General features: G+C 48.1%; 1 protein-coding gene across 11 annotated transcripts in view; it reads right to left on the bottom strand.

Annotated features, from left to right (window-relative positions):
- EXOC6B (exocyst complex component 6B) overlaps positions 1 to 25,852 on the bottom strand; it is a 266,579-nt gene that overhangs the window by 139,279 nt on the left and 101,448 nt on the right. For 9 of the 11 annotated variants that reach the window (XM_072037927.1, XM_072037928.1, XM_038177996.2 and 6 more), the window contains one exon: positions 5,438 to 5,614. In XM_072037927.1, the coding sequence (XP_071894028.1) occupies positions 5,438 to 5,614 (177 nt within the window). The remainder of the gene's footprint in view (positions 1 to 5,437; positions 5,615 to 25,852) is intronic. The other 2 variants (XM_072037923.1, XM_072037924.1) reach the window with 1 other exon arrangement.

The raw sequence follows: 25,852 nt of genomic DNA, 5'->3' as shown, positions 1-25,852 counted from the left end.
ACGCTCACGAAAAAAAATAAAATAGGCTGGACTCTTCTGCAGAGTTAATATCTGAGACATCAATAATTCCTCATCTAGTCAGAGAGCCATCAGACGCGGATGCGCAAAGCCTGGACACGCACCCGAGAGCAAAGCCTGTGCTAAGATTTTGCAGAGCACAAACCTACAGTGCAATTCCTAAGGAAAAGCAGCCCTAAAATGTACAGAACATGGGACATGGACATATCTCATCATCCAGACTGAGCACGTCTCCTTCAGCAGTGATTTCGTTTTCCTAGCCAATGCTGTGTTACCAGCATTCAAACAAAAAAAAATAAACAAACCTTTGATTTTGGAAACTCGGCGATGGGAACTAGGAGCCCCCTCAACAACAGAACTGATTGCTCCCCTGACATCTCCGCTTCTGCCTCATCTTTTTTTTTTTTTTCTTTTAATTTGCAGAACAAAGAATTTATTCATCTTGTCCAGAATTTTCCCGTTCCGCAAACATCAGCTCCACAAACCTCCCTCCCAAACTCTGCATCCAGCACGTTCCCGGTGCTGGGAGCGCAGGCAGACCTGTCAGTCTCTGTAAACAGCCAAACCCTCTCTTTCTGCAAGAACTCTTTCATTTGGGTTAAACACTGACTGTAGCAAGTTTAACCCATTCAAGCCACGTTTTCAGTGCTCATCTGCAGCCGACATCAACGTGAGTCTGAGGTGAGGGATGCTCTGGTCTGGCTTTACACGAAGGTGTGGTACAAGGGTGTGAATCTCTGATCCTTGTTACTTTTTGCTGTAAAGACACGACACCAACACACAGATTTGTTCTTCTTTCAGTACAGAAAAAAGAATCCAGACCTGAACAGAAGGAACCCAAGAGAAGTGTTTATGAGCTGTCTGATGGATCATTCGGTGACGAACCACTGACCCAAGCACAAGGGTTCAGGGGTGCAGCCACAAAGGCGCAAGTCCAACCAAGGATATTTAGCAGCTTGGGTCCCTGCACATGATACCCACAGTTTTTTTCAGTGCAGAAAGTGTCTGCTCACCTTAAACAACAAACCTTAACTGCAGGAGGAAACGTTGCTTCTGTGCACCTTCAACAAACCTCACCTCGTCTCTGGCTACTGGCAGCTTGGAAGCTTTTTGATCCCTTGCTGCCCAGAACCAGCTGTGGTTTAGCTCTGCTACACGTTGCGTGGCCTCGGTGTCCTCTGATCCAGCGCTTGCCACGTCCTAACCTTTGGGAAAAACTGAACGTCTTCGCACGGTCCAGAGGATGCTCAGACTGTGTAACATTGGAAGCAGCCACAGCGCCCTGCAGACTGATCTCACCCGGGCTGACGTTATAGACAGCAGGCAGACAGCTCTGTCTGGAAATAGAAAGGTTTTTCTCCGTGTCCAAGACGTGTTTTTTTGTGCAATTACTCGTGGAAGCGAACAGAAGCTGGCGGCTGATGGCACCTAACACAGCCATTTATCAGGGAACGTCAAGGGAACTCTCCGGGGTCCCTGTTCTAGCTCCCAAAACTTGGGAAGAGATCGAGGACATTCACCGCGAGAATTACAACCGATTCCTGCAGCCAGGGCCACCTGGAAGAAAGCCAGGAGCATGACGAGTTTTGGCTACACCTCGCACCTGCTGATGTCCTCAGCGCCAGACTCCCTCTCTGAACAGAAAACCGTCTGGAGTTTGTTGATTTGCTCTTCAATCGGAGCCCAGGGGCTGTTATTCTGCAGCTCGATGTCCGTCCTTAAAGCCTCCCCTCTCCCCCAGAGGAGCACCAGGGAGTCCACTTCTACCCGACCACTTCACGGACACCTGGCCAGCCTTTTGGGGGACCAGAAGACATGAGAATGCAGGCGAGTTTGTCCTGATGTACTCCCCAGGATCACAAAGGGAAAGGCACTGGAAATGAGAAGAATCTGGACGAGCTTTGTAGTTTTCTGGATGCTTTTTACTACAAAGGGAGCAGCTGGCACAGACAGAACAGCCCGTGGAGCTGCTCAGTGTGAGAGGCTGATCCTCCTTCTGCCTCCTGACTTTCATAAAAACTCAATTTGAGTCTTCTCCCCGCTCACTCTCCAGCTCTGCCCACGCTCTTGCTCTGATCATGGTGGCAGCTCCCACCCCGCAGGGTGCCTGCGCTCGCGTGGGCCACGTCTGGGCTGCGACGCCTCCGAAATGCAGACCTGGCACAGAGCCGAGCACCACGCCTCCGATTGCTCCTCCTGAACGTAGCTGGCAGAGCTCCCCTGAGCTACCCCGAGAGAGAGAAGGATTGACATAACGATGCTTTTAACCGTATAAGCAGAACTCTTTTGCTTTTTGTCCCTTTCGAGCCTTTTCCTCTGAATTCTGCTGCACGAAGGGAGGGATGGTGCCGTATGCGTGAGGAGCTGTGAGATCCCTACAAGAGCTCATCCACCCCAGGTGGAGAACTCCTTCTCACAGCCTGCTGAAGGGCCTCTGATATTTCCTAAAGGGAAAAAAAATATTGTATTAAACCCACTTTTTCCAGCGTTGGCTGGCCTAGGGACCAGGATCAGGAGCTCTCCTGCCAAAACCTTAATCAGAAACGCTTCGAGGTTCATCCCGTTTTCAGTCCTGGATAGCAGTAGGTGCATGCACCCTTCGTCCTTCCCTCCCCAGCCATCACTGACCGTCTTCCAAACCCAAACCTGCAGTTGGGACTTTTGGCTGTGTCAGGTCAGGAGCAAAAGCCACCAGTGTGCTCTTCGGATGCTTCGGGCTCGTGTCTTTACTTGGCTGCTGACCTCATTCTCCAAGGCGCTGTCTTTGCTTTTTCTGCGTTTTCCTATCAGTATTATTCCACGTTTTCTTGAGAAGAAAAAGGATGAGGGGCACAGCATGGCAAACAATACGTGCCCACTTGCAGCGGTTGTGTCCCTCCAGGCTCAGAGCACGGCTGGGCAGGGAACGGGATGCAGTTCAGGACACCTACCACAAACAATTTTAGGCAACTGGGATTAACTTCGGAGCCTCCAACTTTGCCTTAACTTTATTCTAACTCTGCCTCTGTCACTACACAGAGATAAGCAGGAGAAGGGGTCATGCTAGAAGATGGAAAGCTGGGTGTAAGTATCAGCAATACTGACATTGGGCTGCCGCCACGGAGAAACCCTACCAAAGAACCTGGCATTAGGATTTTACACCTGGCATTAGGATTTTACACCTATATTTGTTTGGGCTGGGATGGAGTTAATTTTACTTATTCTACTTCATTTTACTTAACTGCCCAGAGAGATGTTCCCTACCCCTGAACATCATAATCAAACGAAACAGGGGAAGGGAGGAGGTGTGTGGGGGTTTTTTTTTACCCCAAAAAAATTGGCCATTGCTTGGAGATTGCCTGAGCACCCATCTGTTGGTGGGACGTGGTCAGCGATCACCTTTGCCTCATTTGTAGGGTTTCTTTCTTCCCTTTGCTTATTAAACTCTCTTTACAGCTGCGCCACGAGCTCTCTGCTTTTGCCCCTCTGATCAGCCCCCTCACCCTGCCTGTGGGGTCAGGGAAGGGGGCGAGCAGCCGGGTGGGCGCCCAGCTGCTGAGCTGAGCCACCCCCAGGCACACCACGCCAGATTTAGGGCTCCGCTTCCAGAGATCCGTTTGTACTCAAATAAAAAAATAATCAATCAAACAAACAAACAAACAAACAAACTTCTTTCTTTGCCAGGAGGAGACGACCCCAGGGGGTTAAGAACCTGGGGAGGAGCCGGGTTTCTGTGCTGGGGGCTCTGCAGGCACCGCAGCCCTGCCAGGAGCAGGAGCCGAGCGGGCTCACGGCGCTGCTGCCGCCCGTCCCATTTCATCACCACGGACAGCAGCTCCAGCCCCGCTGCCACCAGGGCTCTCCTGGCTGGTAGCCCCCCAGTAGCCCCCGCTGGTAGCCCCCTGGTAGCCCCATCCTACCCACACCCAGCCCGTTTGCTCGCTGCCAGCCTGGTTTGCGCCGCACCACGAGATGGGATGTCCTTGGCACGGACACGAGGTAGCTCCACTCCGTTAGTCAGGAGGTTTCTCCCAGCCGTGCTATACAAATTATGACTCGGAGACCTTCCCTCCTTAATATCTTGCCTCTCTGGGGTAGTGGGGCTGAAGCCTGGCACATGCCAAGGACCACGTTTCACACAGATCCTGCTTCCGAGCACCCACGGCGAGTGGGAGATTTTTAGCGCGGGATGGAACCGTCACCACCGAGGTCCAGGACAACCAAATCAGTGCTTCTTTGCCCAAACCGTGCCTTTTCCCCTCGTTTTTCTTTGGCTCTATTTCCCTTCTGAGGCAGGGGAAATCCCACAGCCCGGGGGTTTCAGAGCGGGGCACGGGGGCTGAGCAGTGATCCACCACCAGGTCCCTGTGAGCAAGTGGCCACCTCCGTGTCTGCCGTGGAAGTGCCACAAAGATGAAGAGGAAGGAACAGAACCAAACCTCTGGGAACAAGGCAGGCCACGAGCACAGAACCACTTGGGAAATCCGCACCAGTGCAAACATCTGAAGCTTGTTCTTCAGCCTCTTTGCTCAGGGCAACGCACACGGACTGACACAGTTACGGGTTGTGGCTGAGATCGTTCTCCTGATGTAACAGGGGCTTCAGCAAAAAGGGAAAAAGTACCCAGCGTGGCAGGTGGAACTTGCTGAAAGGGCAAGAGTGCAGGATGAGAAAGGGAGAAGGCACCAAAAAGCTCAGCACCTCGTGGCCCAAATTCCCTGCCAGTGTCTTTGCACTGCCTCTCCTGAAACAGAGGGACAGACTCCTGCATTTCAAGCAGCACGAATCCAAGATGTTCCACGACATCCATTACCCTCCAGCTCAGGAGAAAAAAAGAACCAAAGTGGTCAAAGAGATGCTTCACATGTAACCGTGAAAGGTACCGGCATCCTGCAGCGACTGCAGAGGCATCAGAAATTGCTGCAGAAAAGAAACAGCCAGCCCAACAGAAAGGGAAACACATAAAAGAATTGTAATTGCACCTAAAAAAATCCCATCCCAACACAAATCTTCTCAAGTGCGCCTCTGCCACGAGACACACGCTCACAGATGAGACCAAACATCTCGTGCCCTACGCAGGAATTCATCTTCTTGTAAATGAAGACTTCAGGATAGAAACCAAAATGCATCCCCAGGTAAGAAAAGGGCACAAAAAGGGAGCGGGGGAGCTGCAGGACTGAAGTCAGGGGCCATTCAGCTCTCCTGTCACGTGTGGCATCTCTGCTGAGTCTGCTAACAAGGGTAAGGACAGCAGTGGAAAACAAATAGAATCACAGAATTCAGAGAAATGACCCAATATTGAAAGGCACCCGTGCTCTGCAGCCTCCTCCACATCTCTGCGCTGCCTGGGGACACAAAATGCTGAGCCAGGTGCAAGCACTGAGACACTACTGATCACCCCCGAGCTGTCCCTCTCCTGGGTTTGATGGTATACAGTTACCTCTTCATCCTCATCCTCATCTTCAACATCCAGGATACCCGAATCCTGCTCAGACATGGGGCTAGTGGTCTTTACCTCCAAATCTGAGCTTGCGCAGACTTCTTTCTTGGACTTTTTTCCCCCGCTTATCCTGGGATGCTGTGATACAATATTGTCCAGGTTTCTTTGCTGCTGTGCCTAGAAAAAAAGCAGATTTCGAGTTTTATGATAGCATCCCCGTATTTACTTTTCAGCCAAAAGATGCAATCAGTCATGAAATACGACAAATGAGACAAAATAAAACACACGCTTAATGGAACTTCGAAACGTTGTGTTTTTCCTAACCCAGATATTCCAGAGAAACAGAAGATTAATTTCAAAACCATTCCAGGGATTATGCAACAATACAAACAATATTCTGACTCTTCACAAATCAAAATGCCAAACCCATCATACTGCCATATTGATCTATTTACAGCACAGATGCAGAAATATTAGCCCATAGGCCATGTGGTGACTGTCACAGGCTAAATTAAAGGACGTACTTAACCGTTGGATTTGTTCCTCTTTTCAACCCGTGTCAGCACAAAACATTCCACATCTGGACCCCAGAGGTTCCTGAAAGCATTTTTGTGGTACCCCAGGAGATCTTAATTGTACGCTGCTGATTTACAGAACGATCTGTAAAAGGTATTCAAGCAAAAAATGCCCTCGCTGGGAGAAGCACCCGCGATTCACCGCGCACAACGCGTGGACGCGGTGCGGCTCCCTCGGCGCGCTGCGAGCTTTGTTTGCAGCAGAGGTTGGTGCATGAGATCTGCTGCAAAAACCCACTCATTGTTACCAAGCACAATATTTGACGGGACAAATTGCTCAGCCCCAATTGTCCGAGGGTTGAATACGAGCTTCAAACCCGAGTGCAGGATGGGGAAACGGCGCAGAGCCGCAGCTCGCGCTCCAAGTGCCAAATCGTGTCCCGGACACGGGGAAAAGGCCAGGCCAGCAAACGCAGTGGTTCTGCACATGGGAGTTTGTGCTCTGCTCTAGCTAGGAACTAAAAAACCTGAAATCTATACAGATACATACACGCGATTTATAGAAACTCTCCCATATTTTTCTATAATTTTATATATATGCGAAGAAAGATGTATGGAAATCATCCAGATTTCCCCCTGAAAAAGTTCCTTTGGATAGCACGAGTTTCTTTTTGAAAAAGAACGAGCAAATATATTATTTTCAGTCATTGCTATAAACTGTATTTTTACCAATACCCTTACAATTCTAACCAAACCTGCATCCGAGCATTTCATTGCTCCCATACAAGAACCAAAGAGGGCCCGTGCCCTGCCCGACTTCAGAAGGGAGACGAAATTCCAAAAGCTGTACTGCAGATACCGGTGTCAGCAAAACCACCTCGGACAAAACACTAGGCTCTCAGATGATGTGCTGGTTTTGCAACAGTGTTATGAAAGAAGAAAGGGGGTAGAAAATCTAATTCAAGTGAGTTACGTTTTCAAGGATACAAAGGGATGGCAATAGCGAGGGCACGGACGCGCACAAAGTTCTACCAGCTCAGAATGCAATTTGGGCAATGCAAACAACCACGAAGGAGCGGAGATCAGAAGCAAGGAACCCAAAAAAAAGCACTAATTACTTTTACTACCTGAAGAGCATGAAGTAGAAGTCTCTATCTAGAGCACAAACCTGCAGAATGATTTCCGTGTAAACACTTAAAAGTATTAATAGCCCACAAAAAGAATTTATGAGTGAGTTTTATTTTGACAGCCGCTCTCAGCTCAGCTCTCTTTTGAATCCCTCCCTTGGAAGAAACACCCCAGAGCCAGATAACTCCTGCAGCTCCTAGATCTGAAGAATATTAAAAACAAGCCCGGCGCGGATATCTCCAGCCTTGCAAAACCCACTGGGCTCCACCGCTCCGTAAGGCAAAGTCTCCTTCCCATTCCGCGCGCCTTCACGTCCGATCGGCGTCGGCTTAATTGCCAAACACGGCGATTGATAATAAAATTACACCTTTTAATCTGACACTGGCCACGGCTACGGCAGGATAAGGAGCGAGGGAGCGAAGCGTTACAGCCCTTGGCGTGCAATAGCGCAATCTTGACCTCTAGTGGTTGTAAAGCTGTAGTAGCGCTGAATTTACTACAAACACTTCGGAGAGAAGCAACGGGACTACCAAGCAGGCATATTAAAGAGATCTCTTAAGGGATGAGCCTCAACAATAGGGATTTCTGCAAGAAAGCCACAGGAAAAGGCCTGCGTTAACACTGCTCAATCCTAATTTTGCTCGCAACGTCAATACTTGAAGCAGTGGGGGAAAAGGGGTGGTTTTTGCATTAGAAATCTCTAACTTCAGAGGCACAACTCTATAGAAAGACGTTGCGACACCATATAAAGAGAATTAGGACTTCAAAAAGGGGAGTAAGCGCTTGGTCCTTCTGAAGCCCACACAACAAAGAGATCCGAGGCCCGATTCTCCTCTCAGATACACCCAGTTATGACATAAGTTACTCAACTGAAGCGTAATGAAGTTATAACACTGAATCCACTGCAAACTGCACCAAAAGCCAGCCCGCTGTACTCATTAAAATCTCCTAAATTTATGTAATCTTTTTTCCTTTAGAAAGAGAAGAAATGAAAGACTGGGAAAACGCAAAGTTTTACATAAAACATTGAACTTTACACGGATCATTAAACGGGGCGTAGCAAGATCACAGAAGGAAAAGTGGCCGTGGGAGAAGAAAAATCTGGGCTAACACTCAGAAGGATGCTGCCGTTAGCTCTGAACTCGCTGTCTCAGCCCTGAGCATGCAACTTGCAGCGTTTTAGGCTGGATGCAGAATTTGTCTAATTGAGGGCCCGGCAGATGTCCTCAGAAGGGACATCAGCTTGCTCCCCGGTCTCTTTCTGAACTCTTTTCAAGTATTACTGCATTCCTCCAGAGATGCACAGAAGTGCAGGGTAGCATCTATTGACCATTGGTATAGATCCAAATCAAAACCCCAAAGTCAAGAAAACCTGTCCTAGGAAGAGCTTCTGCTCTAGACCTAGAGTTCAACATCCACATTCAAACACCACACTTTGCATTTTGCAGAGTTTTAGTTTGGTTCATGAACAAAAATTGATCAAGAGAAGCATTTTGACCTGATTTAAAGTCCTGGGACCTAATGGGAAAGTAAAAGCGCATGACCCACACCTCCTAGCGGTGCACAAAAAGCAGCCGGAGAGATGCTCCCGATGCCTTCAAAGCCTTCCAGCCTATCAAGGGCAACTTACTTCTAGGAATTTGGAAAAAAAAATGTAAATAAGAAAAGGTTTCCAAGTAATTTTCACCCAAAGAGCCCCCAGCAGCCCGTTTTGTTCAGCAAGCAGCCCGCAGGCTACCGGCGAGCGGCGGCACTCGAGGCAGAGCCATAACCTAGGTGTGACGCTGGAGGGACACGATGGACGTGCCAGAAAAAAAAAAAAAAGCAGTAATTACTTTTCCATTAACAGCAGGGCATTTCCCCACCCCCCCCGCCCCCACTCCTGGCAGGAAACAATATGGACTGAAGTGACCTAGAAGTGAGAAATATCAAATTTGCTTTAACTTCGGCGGGTTTGGGTGAAGTCACCGAGGTTTCGGTTTCACCTGGAGAGAAAGAGAGAGCTGGGGAGAGGCCCAGAGGAAGCAACTCGGGAGAAATTTGGGCTTAACCGCCAAGGAACCCCCCCGCTCCCACCCCCGTCTCGTTCCCCGCACCTCCCGAGCCCTCTCCCTCCTGGGCCGGGGGTGCAGCAGAACAACCCTGCAATATATTTGACGTCGCCCATAAAGGATGAAAAACGACCTGCGGAGCAGGCACATTTGGATTTTAATGTTCTGTTTCACATAAAGGCATCTGTAGGGAGCCCAATGAAGAGGCACACTTTAGAAACCACATCAAAGCAGAGGCGACACTCCAGCGTGCCCTCTGAAAGCGGAGGAACCCGGGGCTATGGGGGAGGAGAAAAGCCCTCGAGGGACAAAAATAAAACAAAAAAATCCCCTTACCTTTTGGTGTGGTTTACATGAAAGCAAGTGCATTTTTGTATTATTCTGTAAAATTACCTCCATTATACGAGACTATCAATCTCTCGGCTCTCCGCTTAACGTGACAATAAAAAGGAAAGTGAAGAAACCCAACGCCTGCTCGTAGCCAACGTTGGGTTCAGCAATAACACGGAGCTGAAACCTGCCCCAAGCCCAGCGAGAATTGCATGCCCACGTGCCGAAATCCCAGTCCCCAAAGAGCAGCAAGGTCCTGGCTCTGGCTACAGCCTTCCCCCTGCAGCCTTCAGGGGCCAGGACGAGGACCTGGGGCTGCCCCTTGGTGTGGGATCCCTTGGAGAAGAAGCCGGTAGGTTTTGTTGGCCAAACTCAACTGGAAACATTGATCTTCCTCCTGCCATCCCTTTTTTAACAGAGGATCAAAAGAGCAGGGGGGAAAAGCACTTTTTTTTTATTATTAGCTATGTTCCCCCAAGCCATTCACTTCTTTTACACCGCCCGCACGCCCACTCCACCACGTGCCCAACCTTTCGTTACGTGGCTGTGGGGGGCTTACCTTCAAGCCTGCCATACAAGAACCCTAAATACCAGTCCTCAATATTTGCCAGTGCATCCCAAAAACGCTGCTGCGAGCTTCGGAGAGGGAATTCACACCCAGAAGGCATCGCAGTACAAGAAAGCCACCACAAGGGACTAAGCCCACGGCCTGGCCATGCTATAGGAGATGTGAGACGTGGTGGCCCCAAACTCCAGGAGCTGCCTTACCCACAGCCCCAAATCCCACCCCGTGTCCCCCCCAGGCTCTGCCTACAGAAGCCCCATTCCCGCAAGGGAAGGGTTTGATACCACCTACACGGGAGCGAGCTCCTTTAAAACTCCAGCAGCTTTTTATAGGGTTTTTACAACTTTGTCTTGTTTTCTGCCTCGGTTTGCCAATGTTGACAGCGAGCGCGTCTTACCTCCCGTCACCTCCACCCACCGATGAACTGACAATATTTACTTTTGAGAAGAATCTAATTAGCTCCTTCCTGATGAGACGGTAGATAAGGCACGGCAGAAGAGGTTTTATTATTTAAAAGGGCTTGAAGTACCGCTGTGGTTAGCTTCGGTGGTTTTGATTAGTTACTGCACATTGGCTGCTGTGATTGTTTTATAGACCCCTCTAATGGGCTGAGACACGGAACTTTAAAATATCGTTTCACAATATCCCCAGGAATGGGCTACATATTCCTTCAACAATATTACAAAAAGCAGACTGGCTACGGGGGAAGAAAAAAAGAAAGTTAATAAAAAATGACAGTACGGCTGGCTCCCGGCCAAAGATCCATTTGAAAGTTATAAAATCCCCCTCAGATCAGATAAAAGCATGTATTATTATTGCAAGGTGTAAACTCAACACGCTGACACAGCTTCTGTTTTCAGTTTTAACTAAAACCCAGTCGCTTGTCAAGATGATAAGAGTTTTTGCCTATCTGCTTCCTTGGTGTTAACTGGTTATCAGAGAAAACAATTTGTCAGAGGTTTGTCTGACAAAGTTCACCATCAGCACAGGAAATGAGGCCCAAAAACATGATTTTTTTTTTTAACTCGCTGCTTGGCCATTAGAAAAATAACTCTGAAAATGCAGCATTCAGTGAATTTGCACTCCCCCACCACCCTGCACAGCCTTTGCTTCAACCTTCCACCTCTCCTCCTTCCCTAAAAATGATTCTTAGACCTCGGTTCACCCCGTGCTAACCATCTCCTGACAATATTCCCAACCATCAGGTTTGCACAAATACAAATTTTCAGCATCGAGTGTGCAAGCGTGGGCGAGCAATTCTCCCTTTGCTTTTGCTTTGACCCAGGGATTTCTCCTCATCCCCACACTCCGGCTCCTTTTCCTTATCTGTGAGGCAAGGTCAGCATTATTTATATCCTCGGGGTTCATTGTAGAGAGCAGCTTGGTTAATTCAGCATTTGATACGAAGACTGTTGAGCCTCTAGAGTGCTTTGGGGAAGCTCCTGCAGTACGGCACTCGGGGAAAGGAGCGATGGAGACTTGAGCGCTCTCCTCTCCCAGGAGCTGTAAGAAGAAGTTTATCACATTAGCCTTGATAAAAGGACTCAAGCAGGCGAGTCCTCCAGGTCAGCTGCACAATAAAAGACAGAAAGCCGTTTTTTTGGAAGTCCTTTATGGAGCAAAGTGTTGATTTAGGCTTCTGTGTGATCTAGCCTCCAGAACAAGCTATCGGCACGCAGGCATCAAAAGCAGCTCGGTTATGCGATTAAAAAGTGCGTTTATCACATTTACACCGAGGGGAGAAGCTGAAAATTGGATAAGCTGCCTAAAAGCAGGAGGAGGACCGCTGTTGTACAAGGTATTTCAAACTCATCGAAGCCTGTGGCTCTGACAGCTCCACAGCTCGGCTTTGGTTAACTGGGACAAACCAAAAGGGCTGCGTAAGCCGATTCCGAAGCGTCTCGGTGTTTCTACTCTCATTTTTCCAGGCCATTTGAAGCTGCCGGTATACTGAGAAACACTGCCCGACATCGTCATCTGATGGGTTAGCAATGGGAAGGGAGGGAGAATGAGGGCTCATCAGGTCCTGGATCTCTGCTCTGCTCTTATCTTGACCACGCTGACCCTCGAGAAGTTATACAGCCGGAGGAGTGCTGACCCCCATATCTTGGTCTCTGATTAAACGCCTTTCTTCTGTTCTCTGTGGGAGTTGCCACGCTGCTGTTTCACACACCCTCTCTCTGGGCCTTGCTAGGCGTTGTGGAGATAAGTTTCCTTTCAAGATTCTGCTTTTGTTTCCATTTATCGGCCTGGTTTGGGTTTTTTTCAAGGTTCTGAGAAGCCGGTAAGGTTCAAAGCACCTATCTGAGATGGTCCCGATTAGCCCGGAACACACAAAGACCCATCGGAATAAAGGGACAAAGCCCCGAGCCCTGAGTCCTGGACAAAACATCTTTAGGTTTTGAAGCAAGGCAGCTTGTAAGTCTCTTAAATGAGACCTGGGAAGATCTGCAGAGCAGATCCGCAGTCAGAAACGATCCTCGGCCGTACTCAGGACAACCCAGGATAGCAGGTGCTGAACCTCAAGGGCATCGAAGCAGCGGGCAGCCTTCCAGCAGCTCAAGCCAAGGCATGGATCTTCTCTTCCAATGCCCCTCTGTAAGACAGACACCTTGCTCGTGGCGGTGGCTCCAGGTAATGCCACCAGCACCGAGGACTCATCTGCTCTGCGATGCAGCCGAAGGCACGTTCATGGGGCTGTGCGGGTGCTGAGCTCTGTGCCCTGCCCATGCAGTGCATCACACCAGGACATTAAGTTTAGGCGTACCAGGAAGGATAAGGACAGAAAAACACCAAGCAATGGCCTAACAGAGAGGTCTCCATCTCCGCAGGCTCAAGGACACGTCTGATGAACGCATGCTACGGATGGGCTCTGTAATGCCAACCACGCCTGGGAAGAACCTGTTGGACTAACGGGTATCTTGAGAGCCTTCCTTTGCCGCTTTGGGGTATTTTCTTGGTTGTTGATTGTTGGTTTTGTTTAGTTCTTTATGACAGAGAAATGTTTTTGCAGTAGGAAGCTGAAGGGGTTCACTCAAAGTGCCATCAGCTTCAGCATACAAGGGTAACTTCAGAGCTAGGTACCAATGTACCGAAATCCTAGGCAGCAAGACTGGGTAAGAATCCTAGGAGTTAAAGAATGAACCCAAAAATGGAGAGAAATGCCCTATGAGATTGTTCGTATCTCTTGGGGGACAGAAACAACAACAGTACCTCCACCTCTGGAAGATTAAACACGCACAAAGCAAAGTCCTTCTTGCAACAAAGAACACTTCATTCTGTTTAGGAATAACCCCTATGGTTTTTTTGATGAGAAACCCGCAAAACAGATGTCAAAAGCCAGTCTTTGTGGCTCAGCCCTTTTCTTGTTAAGAGCTAAATGGCTTTTTCGAGAATAATCATCTTCTCCGTGATCCATGAGCTTTAGGGTAGTAGTAGAAGAAAGAAGAACATTATTGTGTTATTTCTGGTTTTAATTAATCGGAATTAAATAGCTGCTGCTTCTCCAAGCATGTTGACTATACGGGGTGTTTAATCCCATATGAAAAGTTTCACTGAAGATCACTTTACAGAAGAGCTTATATTTCATTTGGCTGCCTTCGTGTCACCCAGATTCCTTTGACACTGTTAAATTTGTGCTGAAATTTTCTGTTGATAAACTACTTCTTACCAAGGAGTTGTTCGCCAGGGATACGACTGCTGGGCACGAGGCTTGGGGATTTGGAGACGAGATTTTGGGAGTTATTCATCACACAGCATTACTGTCCATAAACCCCACTCCCCAAACTCAAACAACACTTTGTGTGTGTTTGTTTTTAACTTAAAAAACTTTCTAGTCCAGCTATGAGATAATTCTCCTCTACCATAGTGAATTCCCAAGACTTTTTGTCCCAACCTCAATAAATAACATTTGCTCCCGTCACAATTTTTAGCATTTAAACTAGAAAGGCTGCAAACAGTTGTAAATAAATCAAAACTTGATCTCACCTTGCTTCTTTAGGTTGACAAAATATTTGTTTTTTTAAAGCATGAGCAGTTATTGGAGAATTCATTAAAATTTCACATTAAAAAATATTCCATATTTGCTGACCGAGCTTTCAAAACTCAGAGAAATCACTCAAGTCCCTAAATCTGTTATTTACTGGACATGAACTGCCCTCTAAAGGCTAATGGGGAAACTGCAGAGAACTTCTCAAAGCCAACGCTTCCCTCTCAGCCATAATCCCGTTCATTTTTGTGTACGACCAGAGCCAGAAACGAAGACATGAAAGAACTGTTATATAGCCTCTTATTTTCTTTACCTCCCTTCCCTCTCCCCGCAGCTCACCTCCCGTTCAACTGCTCGAGAGGATCCCAGGACAACACAACCAAAAACCTACGTGAGCTCAGCCCACACAGCCACAATCCTGGCCCCGTTAAACTCAAACAAACTCTACCACTGCCCTCACGGAGCCAGGATCCCACCCCTATCGGTACGGTTTTCTTCCATGCCAACAGAGATGAGGGTAAATCAGACGTGTCCAGGCACTGGGTGGAATCCCACCTATTTTATTCCGTTCAGTTTTATTTTAGGAGTCACCGGCCTGGTCAGCAGCACCACCGGTGCAGCGTGACGCCACCAGCTCGCTAGGAATATCCATCCTGGTTGGTCCAACCATAAAAACAATCCCGCAGGGGAGCCTTTGACCTCAATAACGTTGACATTTCCATCTCAAACAAGGGCTCGGCCACAGCTGGCAGACGGGAGGGTGTTACAGCTGGCTCTCTGCTGCTTGTTTCATAAGAGACAATATACGCAGCCATTCCAACCCCCAGCGCCTCCAGCTCATCCAAACGGACGTGCCGCAGCAGCATCCCTTGTGGCACGCCGTTGTTTGGGTTGTTTGAAGCCTCTTTCTCCCCCCTCCAAACGTGCCCGACCCTGACATCCCTGCTAAAAAAGCCACCGGCGCGGAAAAGCTCAGCGCTGCCATGCATTAGGTCCCAATATGCATCTTCGGGTCCTGTTACGTATTATTTCATAAACCCTGCTTATAAATTCAGAAAGCATGATCCTGCATAAAGCTTTTACGCAAATTAAATGCATATCCCATAGAATAATGTTTTAATTTTGCATGCTGTGCCTTTACATTGCAATTACTCACTACCAGTAGAGCACAAAGCGAAAGAGGAGCCGTGGTAAGCCTGTGGCTGCTCAAAAGTGATCACTCGACCGCTGATAGAGAAATTTATTGTAACAGAATACTCTGCTAGCCCGGAAGCCTGCAATCTCACCCTGTGTGCAATCACCATAATGCAGCCGTATCGCTTTCATCAGGCCAGGAGGGGTTTTTCAGATCTAGACATCTTGAAAGCTGTGCGCTAAGCTCCCCCTCCGAAATCTCTACGCGGGGACCCTAAATGGGAGCCGGGGTCTTAACATCCTCCGGCAGCATTAACGGCACGGCAAGTGCCACGTGCTTTCCAAGCAGGTTGCTTTCATTACGATACCTTCATAAGGATTATAATAATCCACTATTCTGGATTGCAACTTTGGGCCAAAGTACCTGTCAAAGACAACGTGATGTATTGCATGAGCCCATCTTGCCGGCAGACACAGCGTTGGAAAAGGGCTTTCTGTTGAATTTCAGCTGAATTCATTGAAGTCGTCATTGGGGTTTATAAATCAGCAGTGCGCTTTGGTGACAAATTTCCTTCAGAGGAACATGTGGTAGAAGAGAGAGGAGCCCAACCTGAAGGCATTTTTCAAAGCCCTAATCCTGCTTTTCCCCCCTCAAATCCATTTTTTACAAATATTCAAGAAGGAGAAGAAAACGCCCAGTTTCCAGGGCGTTATTTCTTATCCTCATAAGGCACTTTATGATGGTTTAGATTTAAAGAATGAAATTTCAAACTTCCAACATTGCCACACTTCCAACAGCATGGAAGTAATAGCAAAAAAAAAATAATGACAATGAGAAAAAAGAAGAGAGGGAGGGAAAGACACATTTAAATTATCTGGAATGGGAAACTACCCATCTCTGCACAAAGCAGCTTAATCCCTCACACACCAAGCGACTCCCAGAAGTTTCCACAAAGCTCTTCTGCACTTTAATCCCTCTTTGAGCATTTACAGTGAACTAATCCACTTTATTTAATTACAGTCACCCAGCAACCTGCTTTTTGAGAGACCTTAAGGCCAAGAATATCTGAAGTCGTAGGCACGACTCAGCGTTCAGGCAGAGCTCTCCAGCAGGAGCACGCTGTCCCTTTGGGGAAGTGGTAAAGAAATCCTTGCTCAACAGACACACAAATGACAGAAATCCCATTGACTGGGCCCGGACTGCTGAAATTTGCAGGGTTCAAACACTGAGGAGTTTTTCCATGGTGTCAGAATCAGCTTCAGTAGAGCGAGAGACGGGAACGCTGGCTACCAGCTCTCCCAAGCCCTTGTTCTGACCACCAGGTCCCATATCCTTCCCACATTACTAGGCACTGCTCGCCTACGTTTAAAACTTGCAGACTTCAAAATTACAATCACATTTTTTAAAAGACCAAAATAAACAGCAGCCTGGACAAAAAAGTGCAATTAGAAAGTTAGCATTCCTCCAACTTCTCGTTAGTAAAAGTTTTATAACCCTCCAACATGTGGCACTCCAGCATAAAACCTGGCAGAAGGAAAAATGCCCTTGTCTACCTTCCATAAATATAGCAACATTTCAGCATTGGCAAAGATAGCCTGGTTCCTATTACTAGCTTTTTTCCATTTTAAATTTACTAGTTAATTTTATAGAAACAAATAAAGGGACCTGCATATTATAAATCTATTAAGGATAAAAAACATAACTCTTGAAAAAAAACACAAGAAAAATCTCACACCTTCCCTCCAGCCCCTTCCAATTTTGATTTATATACCCTTTAAAAAAAAAAAAAGTGCCTCTCCGTTGAGCTGGGAGGTCTTCTCTTAGTCCCCTCCACCAGTTCCCTCGTAGCAACTGGCACCCGTCTGGTGCTGGGGTTTGTGCCTCAGCCACGTGAGGGTCCATCGACCCATCGCTTTTGGGGGTAACTTCACCTGGTGATGATAAACGGGGTGAAAAAATTGTTTTGGGGGAGTTTTTTCCGTCTAGCCCCGATACGAGATTAGGAAGGGAAGCTGAAGCACGGAATTCAATCTGGTTTCAGCTGTTCTGCCTCCACCTGGAGTTAACGGGGCTGCACCTGCTTTTCACAAGGTGTGACCGTGACCCCCCCGGCGAGCTCCGTGCGTCACCGGCACCGTCCCGAGCCAAGGCGGCGGGAGGGAGAGCTCTCCACAAGGGACACGGGTGGGGAACAAAACTTAACTCTGCATCCCAGGGAACGTGTCGGGTGGAGGAGAACAGCACCAGAAGGCAGCACAACCGACCGTCCTTGTTGTCCTCCAGCATCGGTGAAGTTTTGCACCGCGGAGCCGGCCGGGGTTGGTGACCGGAGCGGTGGGGACTCATTTTTTTCTGGTTCTGCACTGAGCCAGCTCCCAGTGGGTTTGGCCGCGTTCTCCTGCAGGGACTCCGTGGCCTCAGAAGGCCCTAAGAAATGTTCCTCGGCACAAGACCAATCTGGTCTGCACATGGGTCTGAGCGACTCCGCGGGGCCGGTCGGGGCGGGAGAGGATGACAGCGCGGCCACCAGCGTATTTATAGGAACATCAACAACACCAGCTCGCACGGGGCAGGAGCGTGTCCCCAGTTGCAACACAGGGGCACGGATCAAATGGAAAAACAACGCTGCCAGCACATGTTTCCCTTTCCAAAAGCTCCGTGGCCCACGAGTTTGCGGTGCGGCCGTAAGCGCTGCAGTAAATGCCGAGCCTACAGCTCATTTCCAGCTCGTCAGATCTGTCAGCGTCACCTGCCCAGCACTCCCACTGGTCTTACCAGCATCTCAACGCCCACATAAAGCTCCTGCGGGTGTCAGGGCAGCGTGCCCTAAGGAGCTGTGATCCTCCAGACCTGGACCTGCAGGAAGGTAACACAGCCCTGGGCACCCAGCTCCCGTGGCCCCACGCCGTGCCGGTGATGTCTACCCTCAGCCTCAGGTGCTCTTCTTTACCCATCTGAGATTTTCCATGCATTTTTACAAGACAGGACTGGCAAATGCGTTAATGTGCTCCTATCTGTGCTTCAAACATCTTCCAGAAGGAAGAGGCAGCCACGAAGTTAGTGGTTGGAGCTCTGTGCAAAGGGAAGCGAAGCGTCAGCGCTCAGCTCCATTTCTGAGCCATGCCCAGTTGTTTGAACTGGGAGAAGTTCGTTTCTTACTGGAAGAAGAGAGAACACATCTTAGCTGCTGGGTATCGCTACAGACATACCCATTCCCTTGGCCCAGAGCAGGCTCAGAAGTTCATCTCAGAACCGCAGAGCTGGAATCTTCTTTATGCAATCAGGGGATGGCTGGGGAGGAAAAATGATGGGAGGAAACCTCTCCAAAAACCCAGGGAGAAACATTTCCATGTTGTTACGCCCTCCTCACCTGTGTGCAGACATGACTGAGGTGCCCACAGCTCCCAAGGGTGGATGCAAGGAAGAATCACATCTAAAAAATACCTTTTCTGTTAATTTTCTGATTATCAATATACCCCTACGGTGCCCTTAAATGATCTGCAGAGGAAAGCACAACTTCATGGACAACCGCGGCGTGACAAAAGCAAACTTTGGGGGATAACTAAAACCATCTCCCTTGATATTCATATTCTGTAAGAACAGAGTGGAACAAATTCACATCTGCATTTCTGAGCCACCCCTTTTAGCCCCTGGCTGCACTGTTCACACAACCCCTCTGCTCTGCACAAACACCAGTGACTTACGTTGACTTGATGGCTACACAGATTGCCTGCTAAAGTGGGATTTAGGACACTGCTTCATCTACTGTGACATGAACCCGAAGAACCAAAACCTTCCTTCTTTAGTCCTAGCACAGACCGGTAGAGACCCTGCTAGAAGAGCCCCAGAGAGGGCTGCTGTAAATAATCAGAAAGTCTTCAAGGATCTGGGAACCTCCTCATCCTGCAAATAAATTCCAAAGTGCCTTTTTTTCCCTTTCCAAGTAAAGTGGAAAAGAGAGATCCTCCCATCTCCCAAGCCCTTAGTACTGTTGTTCTTCAAATGCTTTGGAGATACTTCAATAGAAATAGAAATATTAAATAGAGCTTCCTTCAAAGCCTTGCAGGTCACTGGAGGGCCAGATCCGTGGTTGTATTCAAGTCCCGGTCCCTGTTTGCATTCTCATTTGAGATGATGGCCATCGGGTGCTTCAGAAGCACAGGAGAAACCTCAGCAGCTCTGTCAGCCTTGCACTAGGTGGTTTATACACACCTCGGTCCGTGTTTTAACTACTCTACGAGCCACATCACAGCTTTGCTGCAGTCACAGAAGAGGGCGGCTCGCAACCCAACCTGGAAGCTGAAGTCAGCCGTCCCTGCATGATGCATCACCACCCACTAATGAACCAAAGAGCTAATGACACAGCTCCAGCTCCCAAAGCAGGCTGACACATCTGACACGAGTGAAAAAAAGCGAGTCTGAGCACATTTGCCATGCGAGACACTGAACAGCAAAATGTGCTCCTCGTTTCTTGCTTGGTAGAAGCACACTCCCAAGATCTGCGTTGACTTTGCAGAGCTACTGCAATTAGTTATAAATGATTAAGTGAAAGACTCCGACTCCATCCAAGTCGCAGAGGACACAGCCACTGACTTCACTCGCTGCTCTGCTAATTGAAGCACTGCTCAGCCCACAGTTAACCTAGCGTGCAGCTAGTAAAACGTCTGCGTCTTTTCCTTTTTCCAGCAATGCTTTAAAAACACGTTATAAAAGTTAGCATCATGCCACAGAAATACGCCTAGAAAGACTGGCTGATGCTTTCTGCCTTGAGTTGAAACATGCACCCCGAGCAGCCTTCCACATACGCTCATTTAAGATGAAAGCACTTCACATATGAACTAGAAACTTTCCAAGCCCACCTTATAAACCAAGCTGGGGTTCTCATCTTGCTTCCAGGGAGGAAAGAAATGTAAAGAGATGGTTCATTTAATCTTCAGGAGAGTGAGGAAAGAGGAAGGGAAAGGTAATTCATGCAGTTCTGTAGGCTTCAAACACTTCTTGATGCTCCAGGACCCAAAACCTAGCAACACAACTTTTGGCCGAGCTGACCACCAGGGATCCAGACCTGGAACATCACACGTGAGAAGGCACGGGTGGTGGGAACAGGAGCAGGGCAGGCAGAGACACCAGTTCTTACCTCGTAACATCCTTGGGGCTGCAAGAGGTGACTTCAGGGTCTCCAGAACCTCTCATTTTCTGTGCTACCTCCTAGTACAGTGAGCAAAAGGTGCTCCCTTGGGTGCCAGGGGACTATGACCATGATATGGTTGACACAGCTCCCCACCCTGGCCAGACACGTCCTCCCTTCCCCACCACCCACCTCAAACCCCTGCCAGGGACCTGCACGACCGCTACCTTGATCCAGGATGCTGCCACCAGAACAAGGAGTAACTCGAATTAATGACCTCATGACCGCTTCTGAGAGCCCCACACTGCTTTCAGACATTTTTCTTGGCATTAGCTTGATGATTTATTGAACCGCGAGTCTGTGCTGCTAAAACATAAGTTGCACTAAAGGAAAAAGCATCGTGGAGTCTGCAGGCTACGATGCACGACGGTGAGCACCAGGAAGGGGAGCCAGAAATCACCTTCCCACCAGAGCAAGGGCCTGACACAAAGCACTGAACCATTACTGAGATGGATTTGTCTCCTGGGCAGAGATGAGCGGATGAGCAAGTTTAGATTACAAGTACAAGACATTTCTGACCCCTCAGATGAGGAAGTCCAAGTCTTTCACAATTCAGGGTAAAACATTATAATGAAATAAAGGAAAAAAAAAAGGAAAAAAAATCTCAGCCTTGACTTCCAAGAAGTCAGGACTTTTCCAGGCAGTTACCTACGTACAGAAGAATGCAAACTGTGAACATTTTTTCAGTTGGTGGGGATGAAAGGGAGAAAGAAAGAAATGAGCCTGCCTGCTCACCTACAGGATGATGCTTTTTTTTTTTTTTTTTGTTTTTTTCAGAAAACGGGACTCTCCCTCGCTCCCTGGTACTATATTTACAGATGAGATGATAAAAGCCTCTCTAACCGTGTCGTTTTGAGGTTGGACCTTTCCCAAGAACACCGTGCTGGGCTGCAGGCACCCGCTCACCCACCAGTCTAGTCCCTGGGGAAACATTCACATCTGAAAAAGAAAAGCTTCCTCAGAACCGTAACAACAACCTTTACCTAAAGCATCTCAAAGAAAGCTCTTCTGCCTGACAATTCGGCCCCACGGCCAGCCCCATATGAGGGCACCAGCAAAACACTCCCACCACGACCCCAAAAAGTAACAGGGGCCAGCTCTTGTGCAACGGGAAACACCAAGTCATTATAAAGGATCTCAAAGTCCTGATCACATCAAGCAAGACCTTTAAAATAATGTGAGTTTCTGCATTTTCCACGTTGCAGAGGTTCAGGGCCCTTGGTGGCAGCTCCTGACCCGGAGCCACGACCACTTCCCACCAGCCAAGGCTTTAAAACCAACCTTGAGAGATGCTGCAACGCTACGTGCGAAAAGGAACTTGGCTGCTCTCCTAATTGGGGGAGGAAACTTCCATTCCAGCGTGCTAAATTTGAAACAGAAGGAAAAGGAGAGCCCTCGTGCTTATGAGGTGCTACTGTGGGAAGTTATCAATAAACTCTCCTGCAGGGTAAGCGCTGCAGCCCAATTTAAAGCACGTTTTGCTGACCAGGGCTACTGCCTGGCCTCAGAAAAAAATCAAAAAAAAAGCACTATTTTTGAGAGAGATGCTGCGAACAAATGGAAAGTTAAAGTGGTGCTAAGTGAACCCACACATCACACATCAGCAGGCTGGGTCTAGGGGAGAGAGAAAAAATAAAACAGGTATGGTAGCTGTAGTTCAGGAAGAGAAGCAGAGCTCCAGGATAAGCACTGCTTTCTCCAAGGAGGGAAAGGACAGGGGTCTTCATCAGGAGGGGCTGAGGAAATGATGCAACGTCTGTGAGCACAAGGGAATTTTGTTCTGAAAGAATTGGGGAAAGACCTGAGCAGAGCTGGGTAAAGAAGTGGCTCGATAGGTAAGTGAATGCCAGAAGAAAGAGGGCCACGGGACGCACCCACAGCCCCCTAAACTACAGCAGCCTCCTTCAGCAGGAACGGCTGAGCATCACCCCTTTGTCTCAGGATTTTGGGAAACCCAACACAAGGACGGTAACGTAACATCCCAGTACATACTGGAATATCCTCTTCTGGAGAGCCTGTTTGGAAAAGGACTAATTTACGAGGATAATAGGGTCAACACAGCCTGATCCTCTTCACAGGGAAGTTTCGGTGCTGACATTTGCCTAGCTGTGGGCAAACAGGGATAGAAGTTCGATTGGATATTCGGCCTCTACAGGGCAGCATCCTCTGTTGAACCCAAGCTGCGACTGCCTTTGGTAAACAAGTTCGTGGGTCTGGATTAAGAACAGATCTTGAAGCAGGAGCTGCCACGCAGTGGGGGGCCATTATATCTGGTCCATAACCAAAACCGTTCCCATGCCCCAAGCCAAGCTTTCATGGGATGACCCATGAAGCAACTCCCTACAGTTTGCTTCTGCCATAAACAAAGCCTCTTTTCCCACAATCCTAAAGCCACCATATCTGGGACCAATCTGCTTCTCCAACAGCAGCACAAAAACCTCTTTTCATCCCTCCTCCCTCCAGTAAAAGGTGGTGACTACCATTCAAAATGCCCAGTCCTACTAACTAAAGGATCCCGGTACCCACATCCTTCAAGTTCAACTCTCCAGCTCCACCACCAAGCCAGAGAAAAGAAGTGACTATAGATGCTAGCCCCAGTAACAGAGCTGTGGCTCATGGACTGGCTTTGTAGGTCTTCTGGAAAGAGTTACCAAAGATAAAACATCTTTCCATCTCCTGATTTAAAAGGGACTTCTGGGCTATGTCTGTCTAAAAAGCCAGTATAAATTTGCATTTATCCCTGGAGGCTCTTAGTACCAGAGTGTTCCCATTGGGCTTTAACAATGCTACTGCCCTTTTTCATAACACAATGACAAATTCTCGTTCTCTTGATGGATGCTTATCCTCTACAGAAGTAAACAGCAAAAATGTGAAACGGGTATAGAGCATCATGATGCTCTTAGGAAATTGTTTAGTCTCCTCAGCAAAGCGTGATTAAGAACTCAGCAACAAGTAATGAAGACGTGGTGAGAGAGATACCAATCTCATCCCAGCAGCCAGCTCAGGTTCCTCCCAAGGCCCTCTAAGCAAAATGGATCTCTATTCTTCTGTAGGGCTTCCGGCAGAGATTTCACTCCTAATTCTGTCAAGACCGTCCAGCATAAAGGCTTTAGAGGACAAACAATAAAAGAAACATAGGCTGAAAGGGGAAAGAAGTTAAGGCAGAGTCTGAGAAGTCACCCAACTCTTGCTCGCAGAAACTTCAGAAGACCATTCATCTTCTGAATGGAGCCACCAAGAAAGGCCCTTCAGTGGCTCTGACACAACAGCCATCCTTGTGGGAGGTCTTCTGAGAAGTCTCAGTGCCCAGGACTTAGAGAGCCAGGAGGAAGATAACACTGCTTAGCAGGATCAGCAAATAAAAGCAATTGTCCTCTCAACGGAGAGGACAACAGCAAAACTCCCCTGATACATTTATAGCCAGAGGCAGCTGGGCTAAAGCAATGGGTACCAGTGGTACTTCAGCAATGAGGATCCTTTATTTAACCCAGGGGGTAGGAAGACTCCAAGAAGACCACAGCAAATTCCTGCAGACCTCCTGGCCATCAGCAAGCTTCGAGGTATGGAAGTCACGCATCGTGTACTCAAACTGACCCAAAAAACTTCTGCTCACAAAGACTGCTTGGTCCTTCCCAGAAATCCAACACCGATTGCACCGGACCCTCACCCATTCCCGGGGTAATAAATATTGTTAATAATTGCAGATTCTTACTGAGTAGATTAAAGCTGTCGCTCTCCAGCAAAGAGACCTAAACGCAAGCTGAAATGTTGCATCCAGCTGAGGACTCAGACCCAGGATCCTGCTTTGCCATTTGTGTGCTTCAAAAACAAGAAAACATGTTAACATCCAGCAGAAATTTCACATCCTTATCAGCAAGTGTTGCACCTGCTGAGCAGAGCAGCTGGATCCCCAAGAGGCCTGTGGAAACTGCAGAGGCTGGGAGACAAAATTGGGTCAACCACAGAGGAACTAGGAACTATTGCCAGTGTCTCCCAAGTTTAGCCCTTCTGAGCTGATGACCAGGCAGCAAATACAACATAGTTATTCAGGAGAATCTGTTCCTAGGAGTAAGAAATGTCTTATTTATTTAAGTGCTATCTATAGGAAACCAGTGCCATAGCAATGCAACAGGTGGGAGAGCCACCATACAAAAAGTTCCTTCATCCAAAGTGCACAGACCTCCTTCGGCTAACAAGAAAAAACTCCTTTTCCTTTCCTCCCACTGGTGGTGTCCTGACATTATTCAAGGCAACCTGGGTTCAGCTGGGACGTGAGAGGTGCTAAAGGCGCAGGGCAGCTGCCGCACTGCCACGTGCTGACTCCCTTCCAACTACAAGTAACTATTCAGCGTCAGACTGTCTCCAAAGAAAAGAGACTTTTTAGGTCATTTTCAAACCACTCCCACAAAAAAAAATGACCTTGGACTCGGTGGAGCCCAACCAAAGCACAGCGACCGCTGGGGTGCCCGCCGTGATCCGAACCCCCGAAGAAAGCCCTGCGCACAGAGGCACGGCCTCTATCCACCAGCGGCTTTGAGAAGGTTCACAGATATGAAAAAAAAGCCCAAATCCAAAGGCTCTGTCTCAGACTGACCCCCAACAAGCAGCAAGTCCTGCTCAAACCCTCAGACCCAGGCGCCCTGCCTGCAGGAAAGCTGCGGTCTAGGCCGCCGGCCTACCCAGCGCCAACGGCCTGCATGGCCTTCATGAGGTGATGCAGGATCGATCGGTGGCAAAGCCTGTGGCACAAAAAAGATGGGTGAACTCCAAATTACAGTCTGCCATCTCCTCTCAACATATTTTTTTTACATTTGGGAGGCTATCAACAGCCCTCCTATATCTCCATGGTGTTCTCCCAGGGCCTGGTGCTTTCTGGAAAGGAGGACTTCCCTCAGACACTTAGGATTTTACAGAAACAGTGCCAGAATATGCCTCAGCACTCTTCTATCTCCGGCTATGAGTAGATTTCAACAACAAAAATTATCCCACATATCTTGCAGAGATCTTTACTTGCTTTGTATAAAGCAGGTATGACAACTTCTGAACCAAAACTGGAGTTATTTGTTCTGTTGGTTTGTTTGTTAGGTTTGTTTTGTTGCTTTGTTTGGTTGCTTCCTCTTAGGACAGCAAACAAATCTTGTACTAGGTAGCCAGACACCAAATAAAACCGTGAATAAGAACTAAAAACGACCAAAGACTGCTGCAGTGAGGAAACCGTGCCTTGGTGTCTATGAACCAGGCACTTCTGTGCCTCACAGCTACTTCGCAGAGCTTCTGGCGTCTCTACGTGTACACAGCCCTCAATTTATATAAAACAAATGTATAATCACACTGGAGGGATCTTTGAGGAGAGTCGGCAACAAAAAGAAAGTTCCCATGATAAGCCAAATGGAAGGAATCATCGGATGCTCCTACAGAAGTATCCTCACGTTGGAATCTCCAGTAGGTTTTAATTATAGTGCAATAAAAAGCCATATACTTGCACATTTTTTCTGATTTACTAGATCGCTTCTTT

Source organism: Anas platyrhynchos, chromosome 4 (assembly GCF_047663525.1).
Source record: "Anas platyrhynchos isolate ZD024472 breed Pekin duck chromosome 4, IASCAAS_PekinDuck_T2T, whole genome shotgun sequence".
NCBI classification, from domain to species: Eukaryota; Metazoa; Chordata; class Aves; order Anseriformes; family Anatidae; genus Anas; species Anas platyrhynchos.
Note: the sequence above shows the minus strand (reverse complement) of the source record. Positions and strands in the feature narration are given on the sequence as shown.